Source organism: Rattus norvegicus, chromosome 19 (assembly GCF_036323735.1).
Source record: "Rattus norvegicus strain BN/NHsdMcwi chromosome 19, GRCr8, whole genome shotgun sequence".
NCBI lineage: Eukaryota > Metazoa > Chordata > Mammalia > Rodentia > Muridae > Rattus > Rattus norvegicus.
Genome location: NC_086037.1, coordinates 13,907,937 through 13,927,363, shown reverse-complemented (window position 1 = coordinate 13,927,363; position 19,427 = coordinate 13,907,937). Strand labels below are relative to the sequence as shown.

Below are 19,427 nucleotides of genomic sequence, written 5' to 3'. Positions count from 1 at the left end.
GCTTTTGTGTTTGGTAGGGTGGCCATTTCCCAGTGTACAGGTGCTGGGACCTTGCTCTATCCACTTAATGATGTTTATACCTTCATTTTAGACGTTTATGTGCACCCCCTATATCTCTTGACTATTTTATTTTTTCTGACAGAAGCTCATGGTATATCTTACTCAGGCTTGTGAGCAGTGCTCCTTTAGCGACATTGGTGCAGAGAGGAGAACCCCACAAGCAGCATGAGGTTCCCTTCACTGATGGCTCCAATATTGCACTTTCCTCTGCCAACTGGTCTCCACACTGTTCCTAGCACCTTAAAGACTTCAACTCTTTCTCCTAAGGAATTTTCTGGCAATTGTCGATTGCTAAGCACATGACTTCATGAGTGTTCCCCTAACACACACCCATGTTGTAACCTACCATGCAGACTATTTCTTGATGTGATATAAAGCACCTGTACAGAATGAGACAGGAGAACTTTTGACTGCATATTCAAGCTGGTGTGAAATCTCAGGAAGTTTTAATGGCTAACATTGGTGAATGAGGACAATGTGAGTTAGTGAGACATTTTTTGGGCAAGATTTGAAAGGAAACATTCATTTAGATGCATAGGAATTACTAAGGTTTTTTTCTAATCAAGCCTTGAAGAAAAATTGTCTTTGAAAGCAGGAGATGCTCAGTGGCTCTGCCCCAGGAAAGTCTCCTGGAAAGGGCACCTCTGCTTATGCTCAGTACAGGGAGAACATTAGCAGGAGGCAAAGTCTGCTCCCCGTGACATCAGCTGTCCCTTCTTGGACATTCTATTGTCTCCTAGAGAGTTCTGGCATCCTCTGTGATGTCACCAGTGTTGTAGTGACAACCAGTGCCCTAGTTTCTCTCAGTCTGAGTCTGGCAGTTACAAGCTAAGACATGTTTTCCTGTCTTCGCAAGCGTTTTGGGAGGGGGAACGTCGATTGTGGAGAGACTAGAGTGAAGGAGTCTGGCCTTTCGTCTCTAAGTAATGATGGACAAAGACAGCACTTCTGGGGAATGTGGAGTAAGTACTGGGCAGTATATTTTGAGCTTCCTGTCAGGGGTGCTGGAGGCTTAAGCTGACCTTTCTAGCCACAACAACTGGAGCATCTGAAAAGGAATTGAATTTCCATGAATATCACAATTCCTTAAAGTCAAGGATTTCAGAACTTTAGATTCACCATCCCCACTGGGAGGCTATAGTAAGGCCAATGCTATTATACTGGGAACTTCTGGTCTTTACTTTTCAGTTCATTTGTTCTGTTACATTGATATAATAACACCATCAGGAGTCATGGAGGGTCCACCTTTTCTGAGTTTAGACAGGGCATCAATGTACTTCACTATCATTGCTTCTTTAAATACAGTGGATATCTGACAGTAGTAACAGGGGGAGAATTGTGCTCCAGGCAATAACCTTATGTTCTTAGACCTTCTCTGATTTCTTCTAACTGGAAGGGTCATCGTTAGCTTTATATATTAGAGGTTGTGTGTTACAAACATGTTTCTACAATACAAAAGCTATTTGGAACGTGTAGACCAAGATGCAGCCTGTAACCTATTGGCACTTCTGGGGTTTTGGTGTTTCAAATAGGGGAACAGATAAGTCTGTTGACCATGTCCTCCTTGGAAATGCATTTTAAATCTAAAGTTGTTGGCCTAGAGTATCAGGGTAGGACATCTGAGTGTCTCCAATCATTCAAATGTTGTAGATGGTGAATTTATCATCTGAGTTCTGAAACCACAGGGGTGAGGAAACCAAGCTGTACCCTGTTCAGCTGATAATAATCCTGGAGAAGCCATCTCCGTCGTCCATGTAAGCACGTGATATCCGGCATAGGGAACACCTGGCTGCTTACATCTCTTGGTCTCTATAGAGTAGTGGGAGAACTGAGATCCACTGAGGAGGATCTTAAGCATAGACCAATCGCCTAGCAGTGACACTGGGTTCCAGGCTTGTTCTCCTGTTTAGGCCTAACTGTGGTCTATGTACACTCTATGCATTCTCCCCATGCAGGTTCACTTGTGTTCTTCTACCTACAGACGCTGGGAGAGAAACATCTTCCCCTGAAACTGCCCTAAGCGAGAAGCAGGCCAAGAAGGAAAAGGAGAGGCTGATTAAAGAGCTGCAGCTCATTACCAAGGAGAGAAATGACCTGAGATATCGCCTGAGGTTTCTGACAGAGAGATCCAAGAACAACAGGTATGGATCCCTCCAAGTGCTTTGTTACATTCCTGGGTCTGCAAGGTCACCTTCATATTATCCTATTAAGGTTTTGGGTTCTAGAAAGCTGTGCCCCCTAACCACCCTGTGCTAAACCTCACCTCCCATATAGAGGAGATTCAGAATCTGACCCTGAGGAGCGAGATGGAAAATGGACTCATCTGCTTCCATTTATTGAAAAGCAGAACTTGTGGACTGAATGAAGAATTCAGGAATAAAGTCAGGGAGAGTGAGTGCCCAGTGTGCATTTGCAAAGCCCTTGACAGCTGGTGTCTTTGCAAGATTGTAATTGCAGTGAGTTTATGGTCAGTCTCTGTACTGCTAGGCAGGGCACTGAGTGCTGGAAGATCCAGGCAGCAGCCTGAGGGTCCTGGTCCCAAACTGTTCATCTCAATGCTTGAGTAGAAGGTCTCAGGCTCAGGCCTGTTTGTTATTGTCTGTGTGTCTTGCCCTCTGAGACAGCAATGGTGCATGCATTTCTCCTGGTTCTCACAGTGCTCTCTGTTTCCATATTTCTCTTTCTCTTTCTCTTACTCTGTTTACATTGCTCTTTTTTGTGGATATGTCTCAGTCTGTGAGTCTGTGTGTGCATACATCCAAATGCATATGGACAACTTTTGTATGTTTATATTTCCCTCCACACTTGGAATCTAGGGGTCTACGTCTTGGCCTGAGTATTTACCTGTAACACTTTCATGGTCATGTGAATGCTTTGTTCTGGGAGCCCCACTGTCAACAACACAGTTCTTTGCCTATGTGGACACGTTTGTCTGTTTATTTTTATTCTTTGTGCAGATTATAATTTTGTGTTGATATACGGTCTGTTATCAAAACAGGAGAAAAGAAATCACAGGTTTCTGGCTGTGTTGGGGTGGGGGAGCATGGAGAGGTGTGGCCTAGGCTCTTGATAGCTTAACTGGCTTGACTGCAGATTTCCTCTTGATTGAACAAAGGGAGCCAGGGAACCCTCCCTCTGGATGCCAAGCTTCTGGTGTCCTGGACGCAGAAAAACACGTTTCTGAAGCTGAAGAAGATCCCAATATGTAGAATTCAGAAGGTGTCCTTCCAGGACTGGTGTAGTACAGGACCCACCCCAAGTTCATATATTCCTAAATGCTGATGTTCATAGTATTCTATCATTTGGGGCCAGGCCACACTTCAGGCCAAATCCGTATTACGAAGACCTGGAGAGAATGGAGGAGGTGGTCATGTCAATTCTGCACAACTTAGAGATGGAGAACACTGAGATCCATGAGAACAGCCATAAGCTGAAGAAGGAGATTACCTTCTCTAGGTAAGTCCTGGTCAGAAAGGCTATCACCTGTGGAATGGCCATTTCTGATTTCTTTGTTATGGATTGGAAGGTCTTCAGCTATGATTCTATCTCTTGTGCTGTTTACACATCAGTGTGCCAGGGTCATTAGGACTCAGTTTTCAGTTCCATAAAAGACTGTTACTCATCCCAGGATTGTCTAGGCATCTTCAGAAGGCTCCAGATAGAACAGTAGTGATTGAAGTCAGCAGAAGGTTATTAGGCTGACCTGGACCTATGGTGTCATACCAGGTTTTACAAAACTTAGTGCGTGGACCACATGGTTAGCATGACCTTCTCTTGGTTCTACTGACCTGCTTTGAGGGTGTTTGCCAACTACTAATTGATGTTGCCCCCATGTATTGGGCTTTCATGGATAGTTGTAGATCCATGTTCTTTTTGAGAGATGCGGACACTAACTGGTGCTCGGCCCAAACAAACAATTTATTCTTCCTGGAATTAACTCTTTGTGGTTTGTGCAGCAGCCTTATATGTATCGAGATGTATTTTATTAACTCTTCAGGGGTACCTGGAACCTGGTATGGTTAGTGAGACTTGGGAGTAGGAATGGGAGAAAGGGACAGCATGATCTTACTATGCAGACTGTATTTCCAGAAACCTGCTCAGCCAGCTCCTGATGGAGAACACATGTAGGAAGAAGTTGGTCCCACAGATGCAGGGGAGCAAGGAGGGACATCTTGATTGTGCACTGAACCAGAAATATTTGGTTGACTTCAACAAGAAAGATAAAGACCAGCAACGTCCAGATCCAGCATCATCAGGTAGGGACGAGCAGCTGAGTTAGCTTAACAATATCTGATAAAATTTGCCAATTTGATACAACTTTGCTTTCTCCTACCACCTTTCTAATTTACACTCCCAACCAGCCAACCCCCTCATGCAATGGAATTGTTCATTGCTCTGCCTATGCACAAGTATTCTGGGAAGTTAACCACTTTTCAGAAGCTGAATTATTTTGCAAGTATATTTTGCTGCTCTTTTTGAATCTGCAGTATAGAAATGGTGACAGATGAATAACATACCTCATTATTGCATATCCATGTGATAGATTGGATCCTATGCAGAGTTTTGAACAACTTCGTGGTCCTTTGACAAATGACACTCTGTGGTCATGTGACTTCTTGTGTAGGAAGCACCTTTCTGGGATAAGAACCAAGTGCAAATGTCAAATTAGTACTTGTCATTGGCTTTAACCTTGGTGACATATGGACATTTCCTTTCTTCCTGCAACCCAATGAGGTCCCTTCCATTGCCCTGTTCTTGGTTTGCACTGGTATAAGTCTGGGTCCCAGATTGGCAGCCCACATTACTGTGAGGGTTGCTGGAGATTTTGCCCTGCCCACAGAGTTAGCAACAATGATATCAGGTAAAAGGTCCATGTTGACTGTCCAATAGAACTGAGGTGGTAGAAGGCAGGATTCTGACAGCTGGCTTGCGTTTCACCACCAAGTCAGTGTCTGAAAAACTGCCTTCCTCTCCCAGGTCTCAGAAAGTGCAAGAGAGCTGGAATTGGACACACACCAGTAAGAGAGCTTCCTGAGGAATAAGTTGCTTTCTCAGGAGTCCCTGATGACAAACATCCTGAACGGTAACAACATTTTTTGGATGAGTATTCTTCCTCAGAGTTAATTTGTCATTTCTTAGAGACCCTAAATTTATATAACACTAAGCCAGCCTGACTGATTGAGGTCTTACTCACTTTCTTCTTCAGAAAACACCACTTGAGAGACAACTTGGGGGACCGCCTTTCATTATGTGTGCTAGAGGAGAAACAGCAATACATCTGTGCTTCTAAATGTTTGTTAAAAATATGCTGTTTAGAAATATTTTTGTTATGATTTTAATTGAAGTTTTCTTTTTGTTGTTTCATATTTATATGTTCTTGTTACTGTTTTTCACTTTCCAATATGTTTAAATATTTTTATTCATTCATTTTAATCCTGTTTTGTTGTAAAAATGTATTCATTATGAATAAATATTGATTTTTATCTCTTGACTCTTAAGACCATCATTCTTATTCATGGGTTCTGTCCCCTCCTGAGGGCTTAGAACTGACAGCTAGAGATGGATCTCTGCCTGTTCCATGGAGCCTGGGCTAATTAGCGAATTCAAAGTCACCAAGGGGTACCCAGTGTCACAGTGTCTTTTTTGAGGAGAATGTGGCTTTTTCTCGGCACACACTTTATGATGTAATCACTGACATGCTTTACCCAATTGTTAGGGTCCATGTGGTTCTTCTGAGAGAGCAGCAGATGCTCTACCCTGTGAGTTGTCACCACAGCTCCTGCAGGTGGCTTTTGTTATTCCACATGAGGTGCTGTATTAGGTGGACAGGATCACCTCCATTAAATAGAGAGATCTCAGGAGATGTGTATTCACAGGGAACTTACTGAGCTGTGCATGCTCAACGTGTTAGGTTGTCAGGCATCCCTACAGGGCTCTGGTGTCCCCACTGCTCATTGTGGGTCAGGATCATCCTCCAGCATCACTTAGTGTCCATATTAGAGCAGATCTTTCACCTGTTGTCAATGATGACCATATCTGTTATGCACATCTGATAAAATACAGAATAGAAACTAGCTTCCTGTAAGCCAGCTTGGCATAATGAGTTCTTTTGGTAGCAAGAAAAGTATCTTAATCTAAGCAGTTTAGGGAGGAACCTCAAGAGCATCCATAGTGAATGTAGCCTACAGCTGTGAACACAGGTTTCTTTTGGAGAGCAGGCCTGTGCAAGCCCAGAACCTAGGTGGGACAGTTCAAGCTACCCTTTTTCCATGGCCAATCTGGGATCGTATTGAGAATGTATTTTTTCCAGGTGACTCATTTCCAATTTATGGAATGGAACTAACGTACTGAGAGTGGAGGTGACTCACAGAGTTAAAGTACAGAAGGAATAATCCAGATGTCCACAAAAGCTTGCTGTCACCCCAGGGCTTTTAAAAGCTCAGCAGGTAGAGAAGCAATGTAGTATTTGGTTATTCTCATGCTTAGGTCTAGTCATTCATTATAAGCTGAACATGACACAAAAAGAGTCATCTGTGTCACAATAGAAACTAGTTGTAACTAGATTCACCCCACACTATCACATCACTACCGTATTTGAGGTTCTCAGTTACTATCTAAGAACCTGGAAGAGGCCTGGGTCTTGCTACACAAACTCATAATTTATGTGTTCATGACACTGTGTGCTTTGTTCTGTTAATGGTACCATTGGCATACAATACCTTGGATACTTTGTACTGACATCTGTCACATGAGACAATAGTTCATGTCATCCTAACCTGAATAAACTGTCCTTAGAGTACAGTGTGGTATGAGGGGCCTTCTTTTCCTGTGAGATGGGAAAACATTTCCAGTCTTCAGTCAAGTCTGTCAGCCATTGTCCAGTGCCTGTCTTGAGATGTCCACATTTTCAGCTGAGAGTCTTCATCCAGGCTGCTCTGTAATCTTTTAGAAGATTAATTGTGTTCCAGCCCTAGGATTTAATTCAGTGTCCCTGTACTTACCAGACATGCTCAAAGCCATAGGTTCTACCCTAACCGTGTGTTTTTTAGAGAAAAAAAATAAAGAACCACATTGCACTTGAAGTTTCTCCTCCAATATAAGGAGAGCCTGCATAGGGCCTTTAAGTAACTCTAAGCCCCAGTTCCCCACAACTCCCTCTATTGATTCCATTATTGATGTGTTTCATAGCAGCTCACTTTATTTTTGGTGTGGAAAGAATGTGCACCATGTCAGTAAAGGCTCTGTGTGTGTGTGTGTGTGTGTGTGTGTGTGTGTGTGTGTGTGTGTGTGTGTGTAGTCCCTAGTGAAAACTGTCCAGGTGCAGGCAGACTCATGTTACTACTGTCCCATGGCACCTTGCAGGCATTGAAATGGTGGGCTACTTTAATACAGCCTAAACCGGGCTGTGCATGGTTTGCAGTGAGATTGTGATGTTATCCCCACTAGAGAGAGCAACATAAGCTTCATTTATTACACGCTACTTTTACCAAGGTGAGGCAAAGCCTCATCTTATAGAGTGTCTGGTAGGATTTGACAGCAGGAAATTAATTCAAGGCTCAAATCAAATCAATCGATTACAAACAAAGAGAAAAATACAAAGAGTCAAGGGAACCACAAGATGTGTGTTGGTTTTTTTGTTTGTTTGTTTGCTTGCTTTTTTTGTTTCTTTTTTTCTTTTTTTTTTTTTTTTTGTTGAGAAGATCCACCAGAGAGACAACCCCTTCCTCGAACAAACTGCATACAAAGAGACAATACCTAAATTGACAAAATTAGAAATGAAAAGGGGATATAACAATAGACAATGAACAAATTCAACAATCCTCCCTGGTTTGAGTGCCCTGGGGAAGTTGGGAAGCCACTTTTCCCTGACCTGTGTGACTTTCCCTGCATAGTGAGCTCTCCTGCAGGAGATGCTTTCACATGCTTCTTTAAAAGCACCTGTTCCTCAGATCTAGATCAGCTGTGAAAACAGGCCTCTTCAAGATAGTGTGAGAGCTACCCCTCCCAGCTCAGAGCTGCAACTCCATAGGATCCTCCACTCCCAGTGCTGTGTGGGTCCCATGGATAAGTCAGAGCAAAGTGCCCCTTCTGAGAAGTGACTTAGAACAGAAGGTTCAGAAGTGACAATCAACCCCCAAGTGCTTCTTCCAGGAGAAAGCAACCAGCTCTCCCTTTGAAACAGTGTAGGCTCCCACATGACCCAGTTCTGTGATTGGAGAAGATTTTCTGGAGCTTAGTTGCCCAGTCACAGTGGGGCTACATTCTTGATCCATGCTCATTCCTACAACAAACGGTCCTCCCCCTCCCTCCCAGGCCTTCAGTTGAACCGAGGTCCTTCCAGGACCAACAGACCTGAGAGAACAGAGTGCATCCCAGGGGAGAGAAGAGGCCTGAATGATTTTAAATGGGATAAAAACCCCATATCCACCATCTAACAACGTTAGGGTTGGTGCATATGTGGACTTCAGAACCTTAAGGTCAGATTTTCTGATAACAGCTGCTGGTGAAGCTGAAGTCTACTGTGGGTGGGATTGTCCCAGGCAGGGAGGGGATCTGACTCTGCAGGCCTGGCCAGCTTCTTCATTCTCCTGAAACTAAGTGTTGGTCAGCTGTAAATCTGAAGTGAGAGCTGGTTTTTGTCCACTCAAATGGATGACATTTCAATTCTCACGCATTATGTGAGACACACATTTACCCACGGGGGATTTGAACTCACTTCTATAGAAGTGACTTGGAGCCAACAGAGGGAAAGCATTCTTGCCTTTAGCATTCTGTCTGTATCAGAGACTACAGGGACTGGCTTCCTGGACAGACATGGCCAAGCAGACACACATTTTAATGAGGGAAAACTGATGTAAGAAATGTCCTGGGGACAGTGATTTCAGATTGTGCCTTCAGCCAGGAATCTCTGTTGCCATTAAGGCAAGCAGCCTTGGGCCTGCTAACTTGTCACTATGTCAGGGTGTCTCTGCTCTCACACCTGCATCAGGTCCTCCTCAGATGAAGGCTTCTCAAAAAAAAAGTATATAAAGCAATGTTTCTCAACCTGTGGGGAGCAACCACTCACAAAGATTGTATATAAGATACCTTGCACATTATAGCTTATAAGAGTAGCAATATTAGTTATGAAGTAGCAATGGAATAATTTTATGGTGGGGGTCACCACAGCATGAAGAGCTGTATTAAAGGGTTGCATCATTAGGAGTGTTTTGAACCACTGTCATAGAAGCTGACACATGGGAACAGACTCCTCAGATGAGTAGAGACCCACAGTAAGGGATACTGTGTCCCACCCTAGGACCCAGAGGCAGAATCTATCCCAGGAGTCTGTGGGTCACCTTGTCTTAAATTCTCCCAGGGTCAAGAATAGCATTGATCATCTCAGGAGAGTCAGCTTGCACAGCCACATCAGGCCCATGGCTTCCCTTTACAGAGAAGGATGTGGGTCTAAGTGACAGACAGTGAGACTGAGGGGACCCTGATACTCATTTGCTTTGAGCTGTGGTTTCTTCACCTGTAAAATGGACGTGTTTCTGCTGAATTGGGTTGTTGTGGAGATTAACAGAACATACAACCTGCTCAGTGTCTGCCTGGCATGGACACCTGCTGGTTAAATGGAAGCTGTCGATGGTGACGAAGGTAAAAGTAGAATCTCTAGCCCCATAGTGTTAGATGCCGGGTGCCAGACAGGGGTTGTAAGCATTTTGTGAATCTAAGACCACCTCAAATTAAAACCAAAGGCTCTTGTTTTAAATTTAAAAAAATAATCAAGTATAAAATACCAATATGAAATAATCATAATCAGAAATGAGCTAATTCCTGAAAGTCATTTAGCTTACATTTTCTGCTTCTATTTTCAAGGCATCTAGAGTAGCACTATACGAGATCCTAAAGCCTTCTATTATGGTGCTAGCCATTCATTCCTCTCTCCTTGAGGACTTCTCAGGTGACTTAAGAAAACCAGATTTCCATTCAGATTGTCCCCAGCTGGTGTGATCTCTCTGTCCATGGCCTTGCCAAAAGCTGCAGAGCCAAAGTGTTGTTTTACAACACAAAATTCCAGACGTTAATTTTACCAATAAAGTCTCCAGGGTCAGATGCTGAAGTCAAGTAAAGCTCCCAACTGTCCTTCCTAATTCACTGACCTCTCAGAAGAAGAGCATTGTGGTTCCCTCTGCACACTATCTTAAAAATCCTTCAACTCAAAGACTTCCCATTGCCCTAGTTATCTTCATTTACTTTCAAGTCTTCCTTGATCTGCTCTGGACATGAATGCACTTTTTAGCTCTGCTATAAAGATGTCTGGTAGGTGAGCCATACTGTAATAAAGACGATGTTTTCAGTAAACAGCTCTTGATTTAAATGTCTGTGCCATGGCCATGCTATACCATAGGATAGTTTTTCATTAAATAATACATCCTTGGAGATCACAGTGTGATCAAATATCTTGCAACATAACTTAGTAATTTTCTCTCTATTATATAAATCAAGTTATTTGACAAGGATTATGGTTGTTTGCTGTCATGTCTGAGTGCATCGTCATGGGAATCCCCAGGAACATCAAAACTGGGCTTTTGAAACTGTTGCATATGGCTAACTGGGAGCCAAAACCAGCCAGGAGACTACTGATACTCAACACACATGAATTCACCTCGCCATTTTCATGTAGTTTTTGGTAAGAGGTCACCATTCCTGACCATGTCTCATTATCCAATATGCTGCTGAATGGGAGAGTTTGGGTGCAGTGAGGGGGTCACTCAACAAAACACAAAATCAAAGATCTCAGATAAACATATATGGTTTATTGAATTCAAAACATCCAGGAATTTCAGAACATAATTAAAAGACCAAAACTAAGGATAATAGATATAGAAGATAATGAAGATTTCTAGTTCCTAAGTCCAGTAAACTTCTTCAACAAAGTCATAGCAGAAGACTTCCCTAGGGTAAAGAAAGAAAAGACCATAAACATACAAGAATACAGAACACCAAATTAACTGGAACAGAAAAAAAAATCCCTCCATTTGCATAATAATTAAAACCAAATGCACAGATCAAAGAAAGTACAGTAAATGGGATAAAGGGAACTGATCTCATCCCACAGCTTCCTGCACCCAAATCCTGTGGGGAAGAGAGCCGAACACCCGAAATTGAGGACCCTCCTGAGACTGCAGTACAGACTGCCACTTCTGCCCACCTTTGCCAGCATCCATGGTCCAAGGGGAAACTGCATGTGTGCCTCTGGACACGGGACTATAGGAACAGTCACCTGAAGGTACCTGCGGTTCTGGTGTGGGCCCTTAACTGAACTGAACCGGTCAAACAGCTCCCTGCCCCCAAATACCTTGGGGGAGAGAGCTGGAACCTCAGAATTGCAGACACTCCTGAGAAATCAGAGGAGACTACCCTCTGTCCACATTCCCAACCCAAGAGGGAATCCCCTAGTGCCAGCTGGCCCCCTGAGTGGAGGGACCTAGGAGTACTCAAGGGCAGGAACCTTCTGATTCCTGCCTGCACCAAGAGCTGAGAGACGGTCCCCAGGAGCGCCTACACTCCTGAGAACAGAGCACCTTTTCCCAGAAATGGCTGAAAGAAAACAGGAAAACAGTTCTATAGGAGTGCTGACACAGAGGCCTATAGGAAGGTCAAGCCACTGTCAGAAACAGCAAGACCAGCTAACACCAGAGACAACCAATGGTTAGAGGCAAGCGCAGGAATATAAGCAACAGAAACCAAGACTGCTTGGCATCATCAGAGCCCAGTTCTCCCACCAGAGAAAATACCAGATTTCCAAACACACCAGAAAAGCAATAATTAGATTTAAAATCACATTTTATGACAATGATGGAGGACTTTAAGAAAGACATAAATAACTCCCTTAAATAAATGCAGGACAACACAAGTAAACAGGTAGAAGCCCTTAAAGAGGAAACACAAAAATCCCTGAAAGAATTACAGGAAAACACAACCAAACAGGTGAAGGAATTGAACAAAACCATCCAGGATTCAAAAATGGAAATAGAAACAATAAAGAAAGAACAAAGGGAGACAACCCTGGAGATAGAAAACCTAAGGAAGAGATCAGAAGTCATAGATGCAAGCATCACCAACAGAATATAAGAGATAGAAGAGAATCTCAGGGACAGAAGATAACATAGAAAACATTGACACAACTGTCAAGAAACTGTAAAATGCAAAAAGCTCCTAGCCCAAAACATACAGGAAATCCAGGACAAAATGAGAAGATCAAACCTAAGGATAAAAGGTATAGAAGAGAGTGAAGACTCCCAAATTAAAGTGCCAGTAAATATCTTTAACAAAATCATAGAAGAAAATTTCCCTAACCTAAAGAAAGAGATGCTCATAAACATACAAGAAGCCTACAGAACTCCAAATAGATTGGATCAGAAAAGAAATTCCTCCCGTCACATAATAGTCAAAACACCAAATGCACAAAACAAAGAAAGAATATTAAAGCAGTAAGGGAAAAAGGTTAAGTAACATATAAAGGCAGACCTATCAGAATTACACCAGACTTCTCACCAGAGACTATGAAAGCCAGAAGATCCTGGACAGATGTCATACAGACCCTAAAAGAACACAAATGCCAGCCTAGGCTACTGTATCCAGCAAAACTCTCAATTAACATTGGGAGAAAGCAAGATATTCCATGACAAAACCAAATTTACACAATATCTTTCTACAAATCCAGCAAATTATAGGATACAAATTATAGGATAATAAATGGCAAAGCCCAACACAAGGAGGCAAAGCTACACCCTAGAAAAAGCAAGAAACTAATCGTTTTGCAATAAAACCAAAAGAAGAGAAGCACACAAACATAATCCCACCTCCAAATATGAAAATAACAGGAAGCAACAATCACTATTCCTTAATATCTCTCAACATCAATGGACTTAATTCCCCAATAAAAAGACACAGATAACAGACTGGATACATAAAGAGGACCCAGCATTTTGCTGCATGCAGGAAACACACATCAGAGACAAAGACAGACACTACCTCAGAGTAAATGGCTGGAAAACAACTTTCCAAGCAAATGGCCCAAAGAAACAAGCTGGAGTTGCCATTCTAATATCGAATAAAATTGACTTTCAACCAAAAGTTATTAAAAAAGATAAGGAAGGACACTTCATATTCATCAAAGGAAAAATCCACCAAGATGAACTCTCAATCCTAAATATCTATGCTCCAAATGCAAGGGCACCTACATACATAAAAGAAACCTTACTAAAGCTCAAAACACACATTGCACCTCACACTATAATAGTAGGAGATTTCAACACCCCACTCTCATCAATGGACAGATCATGGAAACAGAAATTAAACAGAGACACAGAGAAACTAACAGAAGTTATGAACCGAATGGATTTAACAGATATCTATAGAACATGTCATCCTAAAACAAAAGGATTTACCTTCCTCTCAGTACCTCGTGATACCTTCTCCAAAATTGACCAAAATTTATAGGATAATTTGTATCCTATAAATTGGTCACAAAACAGGCCTCAACAGATACAGGAAGATAGAAATAATCCCATGCATCCTCTCACATCACCACGGACTAAGGCTGGTCTTCAACAACAACGACGACGACAGAAAGCCCACATATACATGGAAGTTGAACAACTCTCTACTCAATGACAACTTAGTCAAGGAAGAAATAAGGAAAGAAATTAAAGATTTCTTAGAATTTAATGAAAATGAAGGCACAACATACCCTTATAGAAGAAGGGGAGGAAATGGGGGAAGGGACTAATATATACGGGAAATTGGGAAAGGGAATAATATTTGAAATGTATATAAAGAAATATCCAATTAAACAAAGGAAAAAGCTTAAAATGGTAAAAATATATCATTTATTATTACATATACTACATGATACATATATTTATTATATAATATATATTGTTTCGAAATAAAGTTGTGAATTTATATCAGTAAATTTTGATCTACATACCTATACCTATGTGCTCAGGATTGTTTAAGAAATACAAAGGCATCTGTGGTGAAGAAAAGTTTAAAGCCCTGATCCAGATGACTCAAATTTCCTCATAGCCCTATGGGGTTAGATACTGGAAGCCTCCTGCAAAAGTTCACAAACCTGCACAGAGATGAAACGGTGTGGAGATCTTCACAGAGATTAGCTCTCTAATCTAATACTGTCAAGACGTTCTTCTTTCCCGTTTTTTCTTGATACTGATTCATCAGATGAGGGAGTCTTACAACACCCTTGGAAGCCTCCAGCACACTGAGACTAGGTAGGAAGGGTGCTGTTGCAATAAATAATAATAATAATGATAATAATAACAATAACAACAACAACAATAATAATAATAATAATCACCCCCTCATGCTAGAGCTGCACAGTTGGACCACATGGCACTGTCAGGTATTTCCACCTCGGCAGACTCTTTGACCCAGAGCTCTCAAAACCTCTCTACCTGACTCTCAGATTCTACTCTCTGGCCCTAGGAGCAGTCTCTCTGCCTCCATGGCTAGCCTCCATTCAGTGGCTGCCCATCTCGCGGCTCTCTGCTCATATTCCCTGCATCTGGCCCAGCGGATACAGTCACAATTCCCAGCAATCCAACCAAATCAAAACTCTTGAAGCTTGTAATTTATCAATTAGATTTATATCAGTAAATTCTCACTCCACAAAAATGACCACACAATAAACTGATAGCCAATTAATATTGATATAAACTGCGCACCTAGATGAGACAAATTGTCCTGTAATTACCCACCCCTTATAAGATTTTCATAGCTACCTGTGGCTATTTAAAGCCACACGGGGGTGGGTCATCTTTCTCCTCCTCCCTCTTCATTTCTTCTCTTCTCTATTTCTCCTGCCTTTCGAAAACTCTGCCCCCGCCTTTCCTTTTCACTGCCCAGTCACAGGCTTTACCTTTTCATGTGCCTGCCCTCACCTGCATCCACAGGGTGCAGTGAAGGAAATTATGGAAAATCTGAGATTTGGTGCTTTGATGACAGCGACACCCAATAACATACATTATTTACACTTTTACATTATAGTGATTCTCAGACACAATTTCATGTGATTTCATTGCGTAAGTTATGGAAAGTCATGGGCCCTTCCTGTAAGGTAAACATTAGGTTGCTGTTCAGCCTAGCTGCTTTCTATAAGACAAAGTAGAGGTTGCCTAGGCTACTCGCTCGACCCCATCTGTCAGGGGATGTAGCGTCTGAGGGATCTGACAGCAAGGTAAGGATCGGGAAAGTCTGTACAGGACAAGGGACTACAAACTGGGTCCTCTAAACAAGAAGTTCAGCAAGATGAAACTCTGAGGAGGGAAAAATTCTAGCACAGGGAAGTGGAGGCTTGAGATCATCCATCGTTCAATACAGAAACATAATCGTTACAGAGTCCCAGGCTATTAAGGACAACCTTGTTGAGTCTCTTAAATAAAAAGAAAGTAACGATGTAAGAGACAGGAGGAGAAAAATTATTTAAGTTGTGTCACCAAAGACTTAACTGGTATTTTGAGAAAAACGCCGAGTACAGCTCATTATTTAACAAAGGTTTGGAAGGTCTCATTTTTCAAAGCATTATATAGATAGGGGCGCATCTGCAATCCGGAGAAATAGGTGGTTATTCCAGCTTTTAATTTCAAATATTATTTTGTATATTATTCATACTGCTTACATGCATGCAAATTAAAGAATCATTGTTTTCTAGCGCGGTAACCCATGCTTGTTATCCCAGCACGCGGAGGACTAATGGGAGAGAAGATTCATGACTCGGAAAGCAGTTTGTACCACGGAGAAGTTCCAGGCCATGCTAGGCTCCAAGAACCTGTATTTCAAGAACAATGGTAGAGCATGGAGACATCTCAATGGATGAAGTGCCGATTATACGAGCATGAGGAGCCGAGTTCAGATCCCCAACATCCATATAAGGAGGCAAGAGGAGAAGTGAAGGTCTGTGACCCCAGTACTGGAAGCGGAGATGAACGGCAAGCTCCGGGTCAATCTCCGGGTCAAGCTTCGGGTCAAGCTCCGGGTCAAGCTCCGGGTCAAGCTCCGGGTCAAGCTCCGGGTCAAGGCAGTGCCTTCTGGTTACTCAGACTAGCTAAGAAGGCGGCTCAAGGCACACAGAGAGTCAATGAAAGCATATGGTAGAGAACTGCAAAGGAAGACAGGTGACACTGGCCTTTCAGCTCATGGACACACACACGGGCAAGTTTACCAGCACACACGGGTGGGTGCACACGCATGCCGTGTTTTTATGGGAAATCAGATTTTCAGTAAGAGAAAAAAATGGAAGTTTGTCAGTGGTTCATTGCTAAATCTTAAAGTCTCCAAATGCAGGACCAAGAGCTCACATGGGGTCTCGAGCCCCTTCAAGCTCTTTCAGTTTTTTCTAAGATTCCTTCAACGGGGGTCCCGTTCTCAGTTCAGTGGTTTGTTGCTGGCATTCGCCTCTGTATTGGCTGTATTCTGGCTGTGTCTCTTAGGAGCGATCTACATCCGGTTCCTGTCAGCCTGCACTTCTTTGCTTCATCCATCTTGTCTAATTGGGTGGCTGTATATGTATGGGCCACATGTGGGCCAGGCTCTGAATGGGTATTCCTTCTGTGTCTGTTTTAATCTTTGCCTCTCTCTTCCCTGCCAAGGGTATTCTTGTTCCCCTTTTAAAGAAGGAGTGAAGCATTCGCATTTTGGTCATCCTTCTTGAGTTTCATGTGTTCTAGGCATCTAGGGCAATTCCAGCATTTGGAATTTGTAATAGTCACTTATCAATGAGTGCATACCATGTGTGTTTTTCTGTGATTGGGTTACCTCACTCAGGATGATATTTTCCAGTTCCCTCCATTTGCCTATGAATTTCATAAAGCCATTGTTTTTGATAGCTGAGTAATATTCCATTGTGTAGATGTACCACATTTTCTGTATCCATTCCTCTGTTGAAGGGCATCCTCATAGGTAGCAATGAACAGCCTAGTAAGAGTACCCCTGGAAGGGGAAGCCCTTGGTCCTGCTAAGACTGAACCCCCAGTGAAGGTGATTGTTGGGGGGAAGGCGGTAATGGGGGGAGGGTGGGGAAGGGAACGCCCATATAGATGTGAGAAGAAAAAGAAAAAGAAACAGAAAACCTTTTGTAAAATAGAACACTAAGTCTCTGTGCTGTGAAATATCAGAAAGACTTCCCTAAGCAGCATCATGTATTACCTTAAATATGTATATATATATACATATATATTATATATATTATATATTATATATATGTAAATATACATACAGCAGAATAAATACATATGCTACTCAATAGTTGATATTTTCTTTTTTGTTTATTTTTGTTTGTTTTCTGAGACATGGTGTTACTTTATAGCAAAAGATGTCCCTGACCTAGATTTCACAGCAATCCTACCTCAGCTTGGTGTTAAGGCACGAGTTGCCACATCTAACAATAATGTACTTTTATTCAGAGATTCAAAGTATTTTTGATGTAATACTGGACCTCTGGATCCATAGCTAAAATGTCTGCTCTTAGATACCTGGTTAAGCTGCTCAGTGGGTGGCCAGTTTAAGAGACTTTAGAAGTGAAGATCACACATTTAAATTTCACCCATTAAAAATTGTCTAAAACACACGTTAGTACATTTATTAGTATTAATGAGAAACATGTTTCTAAGTACAAATTGGGCATTTATTGTTTTCTAAGAACTAGATATGGAAGAATCAAAAAACAGATCAAATCAGTGTTTTTCTTCTCTCCAGTAGCATTCTTGTAAAGTAAAAGCATTTGACAAAACGTCTGGGAAACCCACACGTGGCACTAAGCCAGGGAGGATGTTCTCACCGTCTCACAACGATTTTGTAAGACACCAAGCTTCTTAAATCCACACGCAAAGTCTTCCTGAGAGTCCGATTATGAAATGCAGTCAGTGTTGGTGAAATTAGAACAGAGCTCAAGAATGCGATGTGGTCACTTTTGGAACCAGTAAATATTAATTTTTGTATGTAATAAGATACCTTAAAATTGAGAGTTATTTTTAGTCATAAAATGTAGAATAGTTACACTGCTTTATGGGTTTAGATAATGCTAAGCAATTGATATTATATTACCATGTTACATGTTAAACTTATAAGTAATGAACACTTTTCTTCCAAATGAAATTTTTGGAAATAATTTTTAAATTGTATAATTTTGACACATGTCCAATGGATTAGTGAGTAGTGGATATAAGTATCTTTCATAAGACAGTCAGACTATGAGTCAAAGTATTTTTTCGAAATGAACAACTTTGTTCTAGTTTTACTGATATTCTTATGATGTTTGTATATATATAATCAAGTCCAATGAGAGATGTGTTATTCTTGGGAACCTTGCCAAGCTGAATTACATTGCTGTCACCTAATGTTTTGGAAAAATACCAAAAGTCAAAACTCTGTAACATTCTCCAATGTTATTTTTGTATAACCATACAGTGGTCTGAAGAGCTAATAAAATTTGCTTAGATATGTGTGCCTTCTGCATGAAAATGTTCCTAGTAAATACTCTTATTTTTGAGATTTCCATAACTTCTATAGATTTTTAATAAAGCTGTAAGCTTCATGTGTTACTTACAGGCTACAATCAGTAAATATCTGTTATTTTAATTAATTTAGATCATGCATTGTAGAACATTTAATATTGCAACCGTTTAAGGTATCAGCTGAGCTAAACCCAATGTTTTGTATGGAGATAAATTGAGGCCCAGGGAGACAATTTTATTGGCTCCAAACATTCAGCCAGTTAATAATGATACAGCTAAGATATGAAACCAGTGAATATGAAATGTTTACTCACTTACCTTCTTTCCCCCACCACACACAGTCTCATTTCATGTTTTATTGTGAGTTACACAGTGTTTTAAAAATTGTTTTGTGTTGATATCTTGTTTGAATAAAAATGTAACCTCCTTCTGAACTGTCCCTTATAGGGTGTCATAATGCTCACTGTTCAGAACATGTAACTGAGATACTCCCATTCAGTCACATCGCCCTTCATCTGTTGCTTTAGTAGCTGCCTCAGTTTCTCCCCTCCCCTCTAGATCCACCCCCTTTCTGTCTCTCATTAGAAAAGAACAGGCTTCTAGGAGATAACAACCGAACATGACAAAATGAAATATAATAAAATAAAGCAAAACCATCACACTGGAGCTGGACAAGGCAACGTAACAGAAGGCCAAGATCCCCAAGAGAAGGCACATGAACCAGAGACCCACCCAGTCGCACGCTCAGGAGTGTGTGACTCAAAATTGCTAAGATGAACGCTATAATATTGATTCAAAAGGCGTTGTCCTCACGTTGAAATAACTTTCTTTTCTGGTCCAATCCAT

General features: G+C 41.5%; 2 protein-coding genes across 10 annotated transcripts in view; one reads left to right on the top strand and one right to left on the bottom strand.

The window, feature by feature from the left end:
• The first annotated feature begins 841 nt into the window (after nucleotides 1–841).
• Nucleotides 842–5,500, top strand: LOC134483525 (disks large homolog 5-like). Its single transcript, XM_063278760.1, has 5 exons — nucleotides 842–1,022; nucleotides 2,042–2,201; nucleotides 3,373–3,516; nucleotides 4,150–4,316; nucleotides 5,038–5,500. The coding sequence occupies exons 1-5, from the start codon at nucleotides 896–898 to the stop codon at nucleotides 5,100–5,102; spliced, it is 663 nt and encodes a 220-aa protein (XP_063134830.1). The 5' UTR covers nucleotides 842–895; the 3' UTR covers nucleotides 5,103–5,500.
• Nucleotides 5,501–10,842: 5,342 nt separating this feature from the next.
• The window catches only part of LOC134483112 (IQ domain-containing protein M-like), a 220,896-nt gene continuing 212,311 nt past the window's right edge, over nucleotides 10,843–19,427 (bottom strand). For all 9 annotated transcript variants that reach the window (XM_063278342.1, XM_063278343.1, XM_063278348.1 and 6 more), the window contains 2 exons: nucleotides 14,186–14,354; nucleotides 10,843–11,001 (listed from right to left, as the gene is read on the bottom strand). In XM_063278342.1, coding sequence (XP_063134412.1) covers nucleotides 14,233–14,354 — 122 coding nt within the window. In that variant the 3' untranslated portion in view covers nucleotides 10,843–11,001; nucleotides 14,186–14,232. The remainder of the gene's footprint in view (nucleotides 11,002–14,185; nucleotides 14,355–19,427) is intronic.